Source organism: Phragmites australis, chromosome 16 (genome assembly GCF_958298935.1).
Source record: "Phragmites australis chromosome 16, lpPhrAust1.1, whole genome shotgun sequence".
NCBI classification, from domain to species: Eukaryota; Viridiplantae; Streptophyta; class Magnoliopsida; order Poales; family Poaceae; genus Phragmites; species Phragmites australis.
The window spans coordinates 22422407-22434683 of NC_084936.1; the positions used below are offsets into that span (position 1 = coordinate 22422407).

Here is a 12277-nt window from a genome sequence, read left to right on the forward strand (position 1 = left end):
CTAATGAGCACGGAAAATATATTTGTTAAATTTGCTTCACACAACATGCTTGGAGATCTTAACTAGTCTCCCAATTTCTTAGATACCATGTTATCTACGTCCCATTAAGTATTGCAATACAATATTATATCAGCACTTATAACACTAAATAAAGTTTGTATGTATTCTATATATCTGATAAAGAATTTAATATTAAAATTTTCAATTCTATATATAGATTTTTACAAGAGTTAATCCCATGAAAGAGGAAATGTGCCTTGTGAACAGTTGTACCACAAACTCTATACTACATGGAACCAAAATATTTTCAAACTCTTACTAAGAGACAAGAAAATATCTTGACAATCGTTAGACGCGATACAGTGATTGTTGTCTCTAGTCGTGCTATAACTACTTTACCTATGGGTACTGAAGTTATAATCGATGATGCTCTATTATATCCTTATTCAACCCGTACCTTACTAAATTATAGAGATATCCGTTATAATGGTTTTCATATTGAAACACATGATGGCAACAAAAAGGAACTTCTCCTCTTAATCAAAATAACGGATATAGCAAGCTTTCCCATATACCATCTGGATTGTACTATATATACATCAAACCCGTATAATATATTATGTATAAAATAATTTTTCTATCTTGATCAAATAAAGACTTGCTATGATTACCTTGGTACCTTAGAGATGATGATAAAAATTATTGACAATTCTATTGGTCATAGTATTCCCAAAATCTTAAGATTTATGTGCACCGTATTTGTCACAGGAAATTTAATTTTAAGGCATTCTTATCTTAAAATTCATAATGCGCCTCCCATTTTCTTAGAACACATTCAAGAATATACATGTGGCTCTATTCATTAATTTTACGGAACATCTAGATACTCTATAGTGCTGATTGATGCATCTTTAAAATAGTCTCACATGTGTCACTTATACATAAGGCACCACATTTTTGTCAAACTCGTTGCTCAAATAATTAATATTAGAGCAAATTATCCTGAACACAAGATCAAATCCATTCCCATGGATAAGTCGTTCCTTAACGTGCATTCAATTATTGTTTGGCTTTGGGCACTACTGTATTAAGTACTCTATGTGCACATTCATAATGGTCTAGCTTCTTATCGAGAGAATCAATTCATCTACATGACCAACCAAAGAATTGTAATTTTCTAACATCTTGTTAGTGACATACGGCTTTACACACCACATTATTAAACCAAATTCATCCAACTGCAATTATACGACTCCCTCCGTTGTAGTTAATACTTGAAAATTTGACCTCAACCAAGTATTTCTCATCTACGAATCGGTTACATTCTGTACGCACCGATATCACCCTCGTACAGCATTGTCAGTATAATACCTCGAGTTCCTCACACGGGAATTATTCATTGTCAGTATGCTTAAAACATTTTGAGAACAATTCTAGGTATTAGGGGGAGATTAATACCACAAAGAACACCAGGAATCATAAGAGAATGTCATGCACATTCATATTCAGTCCACATATCCACGTACTAGAGATCTAAACTCTTATTCAGATACCTTGCATTTACAACATATTGCAATAATCAATCATATACGTTTACTCATCATAAAAGTGTCATTAAATCCAATTCCCACTATTAATATACCAAAAAGAGTGGAGGTACCTAATAAAACCACTCTACTTCCAAACCAAAATAAGAGGGAAGAAGTATGATCACAAGGGAAACTTGCAAGCATTATCAGAAACAAAGGGAGAACATCCTCCAAGGTAGTAAATGCAAATCAACATCAAGTTAATAGACACCTTACATATATTTACTATCCAAATATCTATAGATGTTCAACATCTAAATACCCATCACAAATATGTACACAAATTTAAGCGTTGGGTCACGAGAACACCCTAACTCTATTGTTTTAGGAAATATATGGAGTTAAACAGGATAATATTTTTACAAACTATATTGATTCTATAGAATTAATCAATACTAAAGACTACAGATTATCGACATATATTTCTCCTCAAAATGGCCTTACACCTTCAACTAGATTTAGACCAAAAGTCCTAGGTAAAGCGCTTCAGCAATCAACTTGGTCAAACCAAAGGTGGTAATTAAGGAAAATCGCTTTTGCTCAACAACATAATGTCTTCCCTACAGAAACAAAATCAATTTTTATTTCATAAGGTGGTGAAATAGCGATGCTTGTAGCACAAGGGTTCATATGGAGACCAGGCATCAATTACAATGCTATATACCTCATGGTATGTGAGAAAATTATGTTCTCATATTCAATATCATTGTTAGATCAAATGAATTGGATAGATTCAGACATATAAGTCTCTAATGGACTTCGTATTCTGAATCTAAATATAAATCGCAATATATATTGTGTACAACTTAAGTCACTACATGACTTCAAACAGTTAGTTGATTGTGGTACAACTGACTAAATGAGTTTCTTTCACAGAAGGTTTACTCATAATACAACGATTGCATATGTGTTTTCATGAAATCCCAATTGGATTTTATATCATCTTCAAACCACACACGACAAAGTATGTAATCATCTTATGACGGAGTTTGAGATGAATGATTTGGTTAAAACTAAATTTTGCTTAAGTCTATAACTTGAGCATATTCCTTCAGTAATATTTATCCATCAGTCCACCAATATCCAAATGATATTAGATAATAATATCCATCAAAACACTTATAGTCCTTCAATCCCTAAATATGAATCAAAATCCATTTATATATTGGGTTGACGATGAAAAAATATTGAACCTAAAGTTCTATATCTTAGTGCCATCAAAGTGCTCATGTATCTTACAAATCGCAACATGTCGGATAATGTATTTGCAGATAACTTGCTAACTTAAATAGCAAAGCTCTAACAACACCACTAGGTGGGACTCAAAGAGAATATTCGCAGATATCTTATGGCACTAAAGATCTAGATTTTTCTATCAAAAAAATCAGGATATGATCATAGTGGGATATCCGGATACTGGCTATATAGCTGATCCACATAACGTTAAATCACAAACTGATTTGATAGAGATATATTCTTCTCATATGAGTCATTAAAACAGATTCTAGTGGCTACTTTCACCTATCATTTTGAAATATCACATACATGTGCACGACTTTCACAAAATGATCAACATACAACAGTCATATGGTATTTATTCTATTGAATCACTAACCATTATCTATGAATATAATTTTGCATTTATTACTCAAATGCAAACATGTTACATAAAGAGCAATATAACCAAACATATTACCCCTAAATTCTTCTATCATCATGAATTGCAAAATATGAAGAGATAGAAATCTCGCAAACTAAATTTTGCGATTATCTTGCAGATTTATTCTCAAAGTCTTTTACCAACTTTGATATTCCAATATATCTATAGTATTGATATGCAATAACTTCGAGACTTACAAGGATCAGAGAGAGTCTTCTCTAATTTTAACATGTTCATACATCATATTGTACTCTTTTTTCTATATAAGTTTTACTCATGATATTTCTCATAAAAGGTTTTAATGAGGCAATATCTACACAAGAATACATATCATATTCTATTTTCCCTATCAGGGTTTTTAAAGGAGATATCAAAGACATATTTGATCCATAGATCATACATATTATTCTCTAAACTCGTTTATAGGTTTTTCTTTTAAGGTTTTCTCATATGATTTTATAATGAGGCAATATTTATCTTATTCCTCTCTTTTTTAAGAGGTTTTCAGAGGTTTTAATATGATCCATAGATCATAATTATGTTTTCTAAGATCACCAATTAGTTTTTCTTATCTAAGTTCCTCATATAAGCTTCAATGAAGCAATAACCAATATATGGCATATCATTTTCTCCTTATATTTTTATTAGGTTTTAAAGAAGTTTTAATGGTATATTAATATATTATTTTCTCCTCATATTTTCTCATATGGTAGAAGTTTATAGCTAGAATAATTGATTGAATAGACACCTTTTGGTGCTAGTTATGTGAATAATTATGTATCAACTATCAGGAATTGTGTCTATTAGGAAAGGATATCTCCCCAATAGACATATTATTTTATTATGTTTCAGCATGTATAAATATATAAATACCCCCATAAATCTATACAAACAATTACTTTATATTCCCTACTTCCTACCTCCTACCAATTTTCTAATGCAGTACTACTATCCTGCATTCCTACCGGAACATCACTTGGAACTTAAAAGGGCTCGATCCATATTTCTATTTACTCAGGCATAACGCATCCAGAAACCAAAGCTATCGTGTCAAGCATACCAGTATACCACAAGAGGTCATTTGACTTTATAACACTAAACTCATAAGCTGTTTGGCAGAGTTATAGCTTAAAATTTGTTTTACATATTTATAGTGGAGCAGATCGATTGCAAAAGCAAGAAATATCACATCAACCCGATAGACCATTACTGGTAACTTTATTATCATTATTTTTTCATTATCTTTTTTGTTGGATCTTTATGACTTTTATCTCTAATTTATCTTAACTTTCTTAGAACAGAAGGCTGCTGCTGTTGTTATAGAGACAAGTCTATATTTAAAGTTAATGTTTTGACCGCTCCATAAGCATAAGTAACTAAGGAGATCTACAGACCATAATGCTCCACAAAATCGTAGTCACCTTGTTTGAGGGGGCTTCGTCCAAATCTATCATAAATCTTAAATCTGAAGCCCTACTAAACACTGCTCAAATAAGCCATTGCATGTTATCAAGCTGCATCCACAGACGAGACCAAACGACAGAACCGTTTCCAAATATATACGCTATTCAAATATGGTTATTATGAACACTCATAGCAGAAACATCTCATCTGCACCCCTCACTAATGGACCTGGCAATACGGAACGAATTTCTCAGTGCAGGAAAAAGATCATCACGTCACTCATTGCAGATTTTGCGTACGACCAATTTACTGAGTTTTGCAGTGCAGAATAAGCAACTCCTTTTCTTTCTTATTTTTTTTAAAAAGGCTGTATTATAAGGTAAGGAAAACGTACAAAGATAAAATACAAACTCATACACAAAAGGATAGAAAGGAAACATCTGTTCTAACCTACTAACACAGAAAAAAAAGAAGAAATACAAACGTGTCCCTTGAGACCCTGTGCTTGCCGGAGATGCAGTGTCTCCCCGAACTCCCCGCAGTCTGGCCAAATGTCGGAGCACCAAGATGGCTGCAAACACTAAACCGGGATCAAGAGAAACATCATCACACCAAGGCTTTGAAGAGAGCTGCAGTAGTGTCCCGAAAACGAGAAACAAGAACACAGAGGATATCCATCGGTCGGGGACACACCCCGTGTTTCTTTGATCCCGGACCTAAGCAGATCACCAGAAGACGGTAGAAGTGGAGCTCAGATCCACTCACCGTAAAACCACAAGCTCATCAGCCACTTCTCCGCATACTCTGCACCACACCGCCAACATCACCGCCAAACATGGCCGGGCAGCCTTGCCGGCAGGAGCACCTGGATTTTTGCCACCTCCGGGCAGAGTATCCTTTGGATAAGAATGAGGCTCGTGTGGGGAGGGGGGGGGGGGAGCTAACGGTAAATAATAAGCAACTCCTTGATATTATATATATAATTTTGAGACTGGATTATATTTTCTGACGCGATGTACTATGATAACACGAGCTGGTATAGTGCTGTGTATTGGCCAGCAAAGATAGCAATGGTGGACCACAAATTTTACTACAAAGAGAAGCTTTGTCACAGTCAGAACCCAACAGCTTATGAAGATAGGGCACTGTCAAGGGACGAACGAGGATCAGAAGTCCAATCACTGGCGCGGATAACCATGGGGATCATGCGATCCCCAGGGCCCAGTGCCATAGCGACTCCCAATTGAAGCATAGCCACCATCATAGATGCCTTGCAAACCCATAACAGGAGTCGACAAAGGTGCTCCGTAAGTTCCGTGGCTGCTGAAACCTAGAAGTGAGCTAAGTTATAGGATTAACTGCAATATCTCAGTAAAGTACATGCAAGTGGGTGGGGGGGGGGGCTTACTAGGTGCACTTCTCTTCGCAATATCAGCCCTCAGCTTCTCAGCCTCCTGAGCCATAGCTACAAGATCTTTCTCCATTGCCTGCACCTGTGCTGTCAGCTCTGGATTTGCCTTCTTCTCGTACTCAAGTGCCGCCCTACAATGATAACATTAGTTAGCTGCTCTTCTACTTTCTACTCAACAAAAAGACAAAAAAAAAGTAGCAGTGAGACATTGATTTAAAAGACCACTTGGAGGCAGCAATCAGTGTTAACACATGATCCATCAAGAGTATCAATATGCTGCATTCATTATAGAAGAAAGACAAAACCATAATTGCTCAATACCTAGTCTGGATCAGTTCATGCCGCAGAGCATCACGTTCAGCTATCATAGCAGGTATTTTCTGCCTTTCAGACTTCTGATGATCAAGCTCTTTTGACAGACCCTGAACCTTTGCAGCCAACTCTTGCCTCAAAGACTGTAGTTTACCTGCTTCAGATCGCAGATGCAAAGCATCTTGCCTAAGGGGTTCTAAGGCACGTAGCTCAGCTTCCAGCTTCAGGTTCCTCTGAGTCAACTCCCTCGATTCAAGTTCTTTCTCTGCACGGAGCTTAGGTATAGCCTGACTTGAGGCATGGAGATCTTCTTTCAAATGAGGCATTGTTTGCCTGAGACCAACAATCTCATCCGCCAGACGCTGGTTGTCTTCACGGATTCTGCGCATCTCAGCATGACGGCTAGACAATTCATCCTCCAAGCGACGCGGAGAGAGAGGCCTTGCTCGTGCAAGTGGAGGAGGTGGGCCATCACGAAATCCTCGAGGCTCATCATAGTATTGGCGAGGTGCACGGTGTCTTCCTGCCATGTATAGGCCTAACAAAGGATAATTAGAATGTTGGCAAGAGAGTAAGAATATAAATATTATCAAAACATAACTGAAAACAGCAAATTGTGCATGCTGTGCGAGAGAGATATGAATCAATGAGAATCAAGCAGTCATCACAGTCTTCAGATAATTTAGTGAAATCAATACTTCAGTTAGTTGATGAGATCCATCTTACTAGTAAGTAAAAAGCTATTTTTTATCTAAGGATTTTTGTGTCTCAAAATCTCCATAAATACAGGTATATGACCATTGCAAGTTTGTAACAACCATATCCATCAGGGTTATACTCATGAGGGTACTGGAAAAGAAAGATAATTAATGATGGCATAATCTGGGAAAATGACTTAGAAAAAGAAAGGGGGGGGGGGGGAAGGGAACATGGGTAGCAGTATAGCACAGTAGCGCACACAAACAATAGCATCATAATAAGCATTGCAAATATTAGTAGTCACTGACTGGGATAGTTCATTATCTAGTAATCAATACACTCAAAAGCACGTTTACAAAAGATCACTAGTTACGAGTTCATTTAGATGTACAACAGTACAACTGATAAACTAAATGGAAAGGTTGCCAGAATTTGATTTGCATCGGTTTATGTTTTGGCTTACTAAAAACTCCATGTATCAATTACTAATATTTCTCAGAGAAGACAGATAGGCGACTATGTTAAGCTTGCAGAATGAAAAATAAGAGACCAATGTGTTAAAGTATTTTGGTACAATTTTCTCAATTTCATAATATATAAATAGATTTCTGCATTTCTCCAGTAGGATAAGATCAAAGAAATGGCACCTACCTATTCAAAAAGTCTCATGCCTACATTACTGTGACTGATATATAAGTATGATCTTGATTTTTTTTTTTTAAGAATCACCCACTCTCAAATGTTCATAATTGTGTATTGCTAACATCATTTCTTTTTGTTGTTCAATAATATGCTTTGAATTCCACAGCAACTTGCAGAAAGGGTGAGCATATACTAGATATGATATAGCCAACAAGACCCTAAAATACATAAGCTAGAAAGGAAAAATTGAGGTACAGCACACTATGGTCATCTATCATGTTGATTTTATGGGAAGACTTTTTTCAAAAGAGACAAGAGGGAAAAAGGAAAAGGAAGTCATCATTTATTAGTTAATAAAATTATTAAAATACTCAATATTTCAATGGACCAGTACATGATAACTAGAAGGTATCTGAGTGCTTGCTTGTTTAGTGCTGTATCTTATGATGCATCTAGCCAGCAGTAGGACATGCATGAGAACAGTATACAGATGTAAAAGTTCCGATGAAGTTCGATGACACCTGATTGCCCTTGATGAACATATACAATAATACTGAATGAAAAGATGTTTTCAAGTGAAACATAAGCCCAAGTGTGAACAAGAAGCTAACCTAACACTTTAACAAATAGAATTACAACAGTACCTGCTGCCATTTAACTATCAATATTGGAAGAAAGCGTAATGTCAATAACTTGATATGCAGCCAATTGCACCTATTAATGTAATATCAGGGAAGGTGGATATTTTCAGTTTTCATGTTGAAAACATAACAAATTCTTTGTGAACAGTCCTAAGTATCACCATCTATCCTCGAGATAAGATTTTGCTTTGTGCTTCTTCACAAAACATCTACAGCATAACTATCCAACTTCCATGTTTGCAGAAACACACAGCACAAAGATAATTAAGCTACATCTTTATCACCACGTACAGAAATGTTATTCAAGTGAAACAGGCATAGATGATCAGATCAATTAATGATGTAAAATTAAGAGCATTTCTGAATCACTTTCGTGATCAACAGCATACCTGAAGAGCCAATGCTATTGGCTTGGTTTATTATTACAATGTGAGAAAAAGAGGACTTGTATTGCATTAGCAAGCAATTTTAAGGTATATACCTAATAGGGATGCTTTTTACATTTACAGAAGAATCCATTTTACTGTGTGTATATTTATATTTATGCCAAAATATGGAAAAGGTTTGTAGAAGAAAGTTGCTTTACATAAAACTTGCATTAGCATGTACAAAGACAAGAACAAGCAGTAGCAACTTATAGAGAGTCCAGGCTGCGGCTGGTAAGGTAACCATGCAATTTCAGACAAAAAGATGGGGTACAGCTGACCAGACATACTACGATGTGATTGAAAGTACTGTTCATCTGTTTCCCAGTCAAACTACACCCATCATCCATGCCTCTTGCTGAAATTTGGCTGGAGAAACAAGCTCGTGATTTAATCATTGTTGTTCATAGTCAACAAGGCAACAACATTATGAATATATATGTTCCTAAGCCCAGAAATTTCCCAGGCAACTCCTATACCCTCTACCCCACGGATCTTAGATCCATTTTCGAGGAGCAGTCTTAGCAAGCTGTACTCCAGAAGAATTCATCCATATAAATTCCACACATATTTTAGCAGGGGAAGACTGGCGAGTGGTAAGGTGATTCAGCTGAACCCCCCAACTTTTATTTGGAAAATTATCTGCAACCACACCTTGGACCCTCAATTCCTATGGCGTCAGCCGAGATCAATCGAGCTTACGCGCGCTAAAGAAGAAGAGCGTAATCAAATCGAACTTTAAGCACGGATGGACGGGTTGCACCAGTTCTCCACCACGCAGCAAAGAAATCTTCTACTAACTGCCGGAGAAATAGAACGATTTTGGATCTGATTGCTCGCACAATTTACACGATTCCCCGGAACAGAATCCATCGACTCCTGGAGAAATCCATCCAAGCAAGTTACGTTACTTACCTAACGAGAAGACAAATCAGTCCCAAGTACGGGTGGATCTCCTCTCCACGCCAACCCAGTGCCAGTCGAAGGGGAGATAAGGGGGGAGGAGGTGGAGGCGGCTTCGGCGGCGCCGCGGCTAGGGCTGGAGAAGAAAGAAGGTGCGGGCGTGCCTGGAGGTCTTGTACTGTGCTGCGCAGGCCGGGCTTCGGCCTGGGGCTGAGCCCAGCACAACATCGGTAAAGTTAGTTGGTTTTAGCAAATCACCCCAGAGATGTGCTTCTAGAGTTGAAAACTGCAAACTGTTTTCAAAAAATTGCATCTATACCATCACTTTAAAGCCCATTTTCATCCATACCACCACCCCGTGTCACTAACATATGGGCCCGGGCCCGTTTGTCATAGACACGGGTGATGGTATGGATGAAAATGGGCTTCAAAGTGATGGTATGGATGCAATTTGCCCAACTGTTTTATTTGATAGACTTCTTATTTATTCTACATTGAAAACTGGTCTTGATGCTTTATCAAACATGTCATTTCTATGTTACAACTTTCTGCAAAAAAAAATTACGTCTCAAGTAGGTTTTATATACATTTTTCCTTCTCTAGCATACAACATAGACAAGGAGCATGGAGATTTTATAAGCGGAATGTTTAGTCTAAGAAAAAGAGAAATGTTTAAATTTCTTGTCATCATGTCACACTAGACCAAAATTCTAGAGAGTCCGAGGCAGGCTTGGGATAGCTGGTTCTCTCCCCAATCCCATTTCAAGATGTGCAAATTTTGTCATAATATAGTATAAAGGCATAGTTTGTGAGTCAAAAGCGTCATCCGACAATGGAGAGTGAAACAATAACCATGGGTTTGCAAAATGAGAAGAGGCGCAACTCAGCATCTAGTGTGTGATTTGATTAGTGTCAGTGAGGATTACTTGGCTCGAAGACATGGCAGCAGTAGATTCCATTGTCATCAATGAACGGTGGTGCCAAGAATTCTTAGTTGGCCATGGAGAAATCCTGCTCGTGGGATGTCTCGTGTCATCAAAGATGCAAAGGACTATAGCGAAATTTGTGTTCTCACGACACAAGGTGAGTGCGAAGTTGAGATGGAGGTGCGCAATTGGACAACACAAATGTCAAAAATGCAAAGTTTCTCCTTTCATAATGTAACACACTAGGAAAAAAGAAAGCAAAAGAATAAGAACAATGCAATGCTTGAACAGTACCTTACCTGCCCTTGGCACGTCGCCGTAGTTGTCCACCTACTCACGTCGTCATTACGCTACGATTTCCGTCGCGACGCCCATGCCATTGCTATCGTGTCGTCGCTCTTGTGGCCACGCCATCGCCCATCTCGTGTTGTCCCCTCCTAAGCCTATAAAAGGCTGGATCGACGTCGTCGATGCTTCCCCTGCTCCACTGCCCATTGCCCAAACGCCACCTCCACCACCTGGAACCACAACGCCGCCACTGCCCCGTGGAAGCTGAGCCAGACTCAAGGAGAATCATCGCCGCCGCGCAGATATATGTCCATCGCCATCGAATTCAAGCCGCTGCCGCATAGACTCACCGCCCTAACACTCGTTGTTGCCTACATCTCACACCGCTGCCACTCCAAGGTGAGCCCACTCCCTTCCTCTTTCCCCTCCGATTAATCTCCTAGCCGTCAGCCCCTTTTCCACTTCCCCATCCCGGTTATCACGCTGTGACCGATCTGCCACCAACCAAACCCTAGCCGTTGTTGCCTATGTGTGGAGAGAGAGGGGGTGAGAGAGAGAATATGAAGGAAAAGAGAGAGTGGGATGATGCCCATATAAGCAGTCGGATAAGAGAAAAGAGAAAGAAAGAAAGCAAGGAGAGGGAGAGCTGGAGAGAGTTGGATCGATCCTAGTTTTGGTCCACATAAATAGTAATCCTTCATAATTTCTATAGTTAATTTTCTAAATAATTTAATTAGGATTTATGTTAATATTAATTAGATAATAATTAGTGCCACTTATACGGTGCCCTAGCTCGTAGCAATTTGATAGACTAATTAAGGAGATTTAATTAGGAAATTGGGTAGATGGACATTGTCGGTGAATCAGGAACCAGGGGTCCCCGAATCCTGAGGTCAGGTCAGCAATCCGCCATGTGGCACCCTCTTGCAGAGGTCATCTCCGCGAGGTAAAAAAGACTAAGTCCCGGGAGAGGACGCTCGGGGCCACAAACAGTGGTCCCCGAGTGCCCGGGTTCCCCGATGATCTACGAAGACTAAGGGACCGGGAAGAAAGTGCTCGGGGAGGTGAACAGTGACCCCCGAGCACTCAAGTCCCCCGACGACCAGGAGAACCGAGTGCCGGGAGAGGTGTGCCCGGGGCTGCGAGCAGTAGCCCTCCGGTCACCCAAGTACCCCGAGGACTCAACGAAGGAAGTTCCGGGAGAGAGTGCTCGGGGCTGCGAGCAGCGGCCCCCAAGCACTCGGTTCCCCGAGGATTCGTACAGTCAAGACCGGGAGAGAGTGCTCGGGCCGTGAACAATGGCCCCCGAGCACTCGGTTCCCCGAGGACCAAGAAAGGACGTTCTCGGGAGAGAGTGCTCGGGGAGGTGAACAGTGA

At 39.0% G+C, this 12277-nt stretch overlaps 1 protein-coding gene across 1 annotated transcript; it reads right to left on the reverse strand.

Annotated features, from left to right (window-relative positions):
• Positions 1 to 5600: 5600 nt before the first annotated feature.
• LOC133895357 (protein FLX-like 3) lies at positions 5601 to 9893 on the reverse strand. Its single transcript, XM_062335608.1, has 4 exons — positions 9699 to 9893; positions 6386 to 6914; positions 6062 to 6195; positions 5601 to 5983 (listed from the first exon to the last, which is right to left on the reverse strand). The coding sequence occupies exons 2-4, from the start codon at positions 6904 to 6906 to the stop codon at positions 5832 to 5834; spliced, it is 807 nt and encodes a 268-aa protein (XP_062191592.1). The 5' UTR covers positions 6907 to 6914; positions 9699 to 9893; the 3' UTR covers positions 5601 to 5831.
• Between the last annotated feature and the right edge of the window lie 2384 nt (positions 9894 to 12277).

Excerpts from the sequence above, each read along its gene's own strand:
- LOC133895357 (XM_062335608.1), bottom strand. The coding sequence starts at position 6,906 with ATGGCAGGAAGACACCGTGCACCTCGCCAATACTATGATGAGCCTCGA. Across the intron at positions 6,196-6,385 it reads CATGAACTGATCCAGACTAG|GGCGGCACTTGAGTACGAGA; the intron begins GTATTGAGCAAT and ends TTATCATTGTAG. Across the intron at positions 5,984-6,061 it reads TGCGAAGAGAAGTGCACCTA|GTTTCAGCAGCCACGGAACT; the intron begins GTAAGCCCCCCC and ends GCTCACTTCTAG.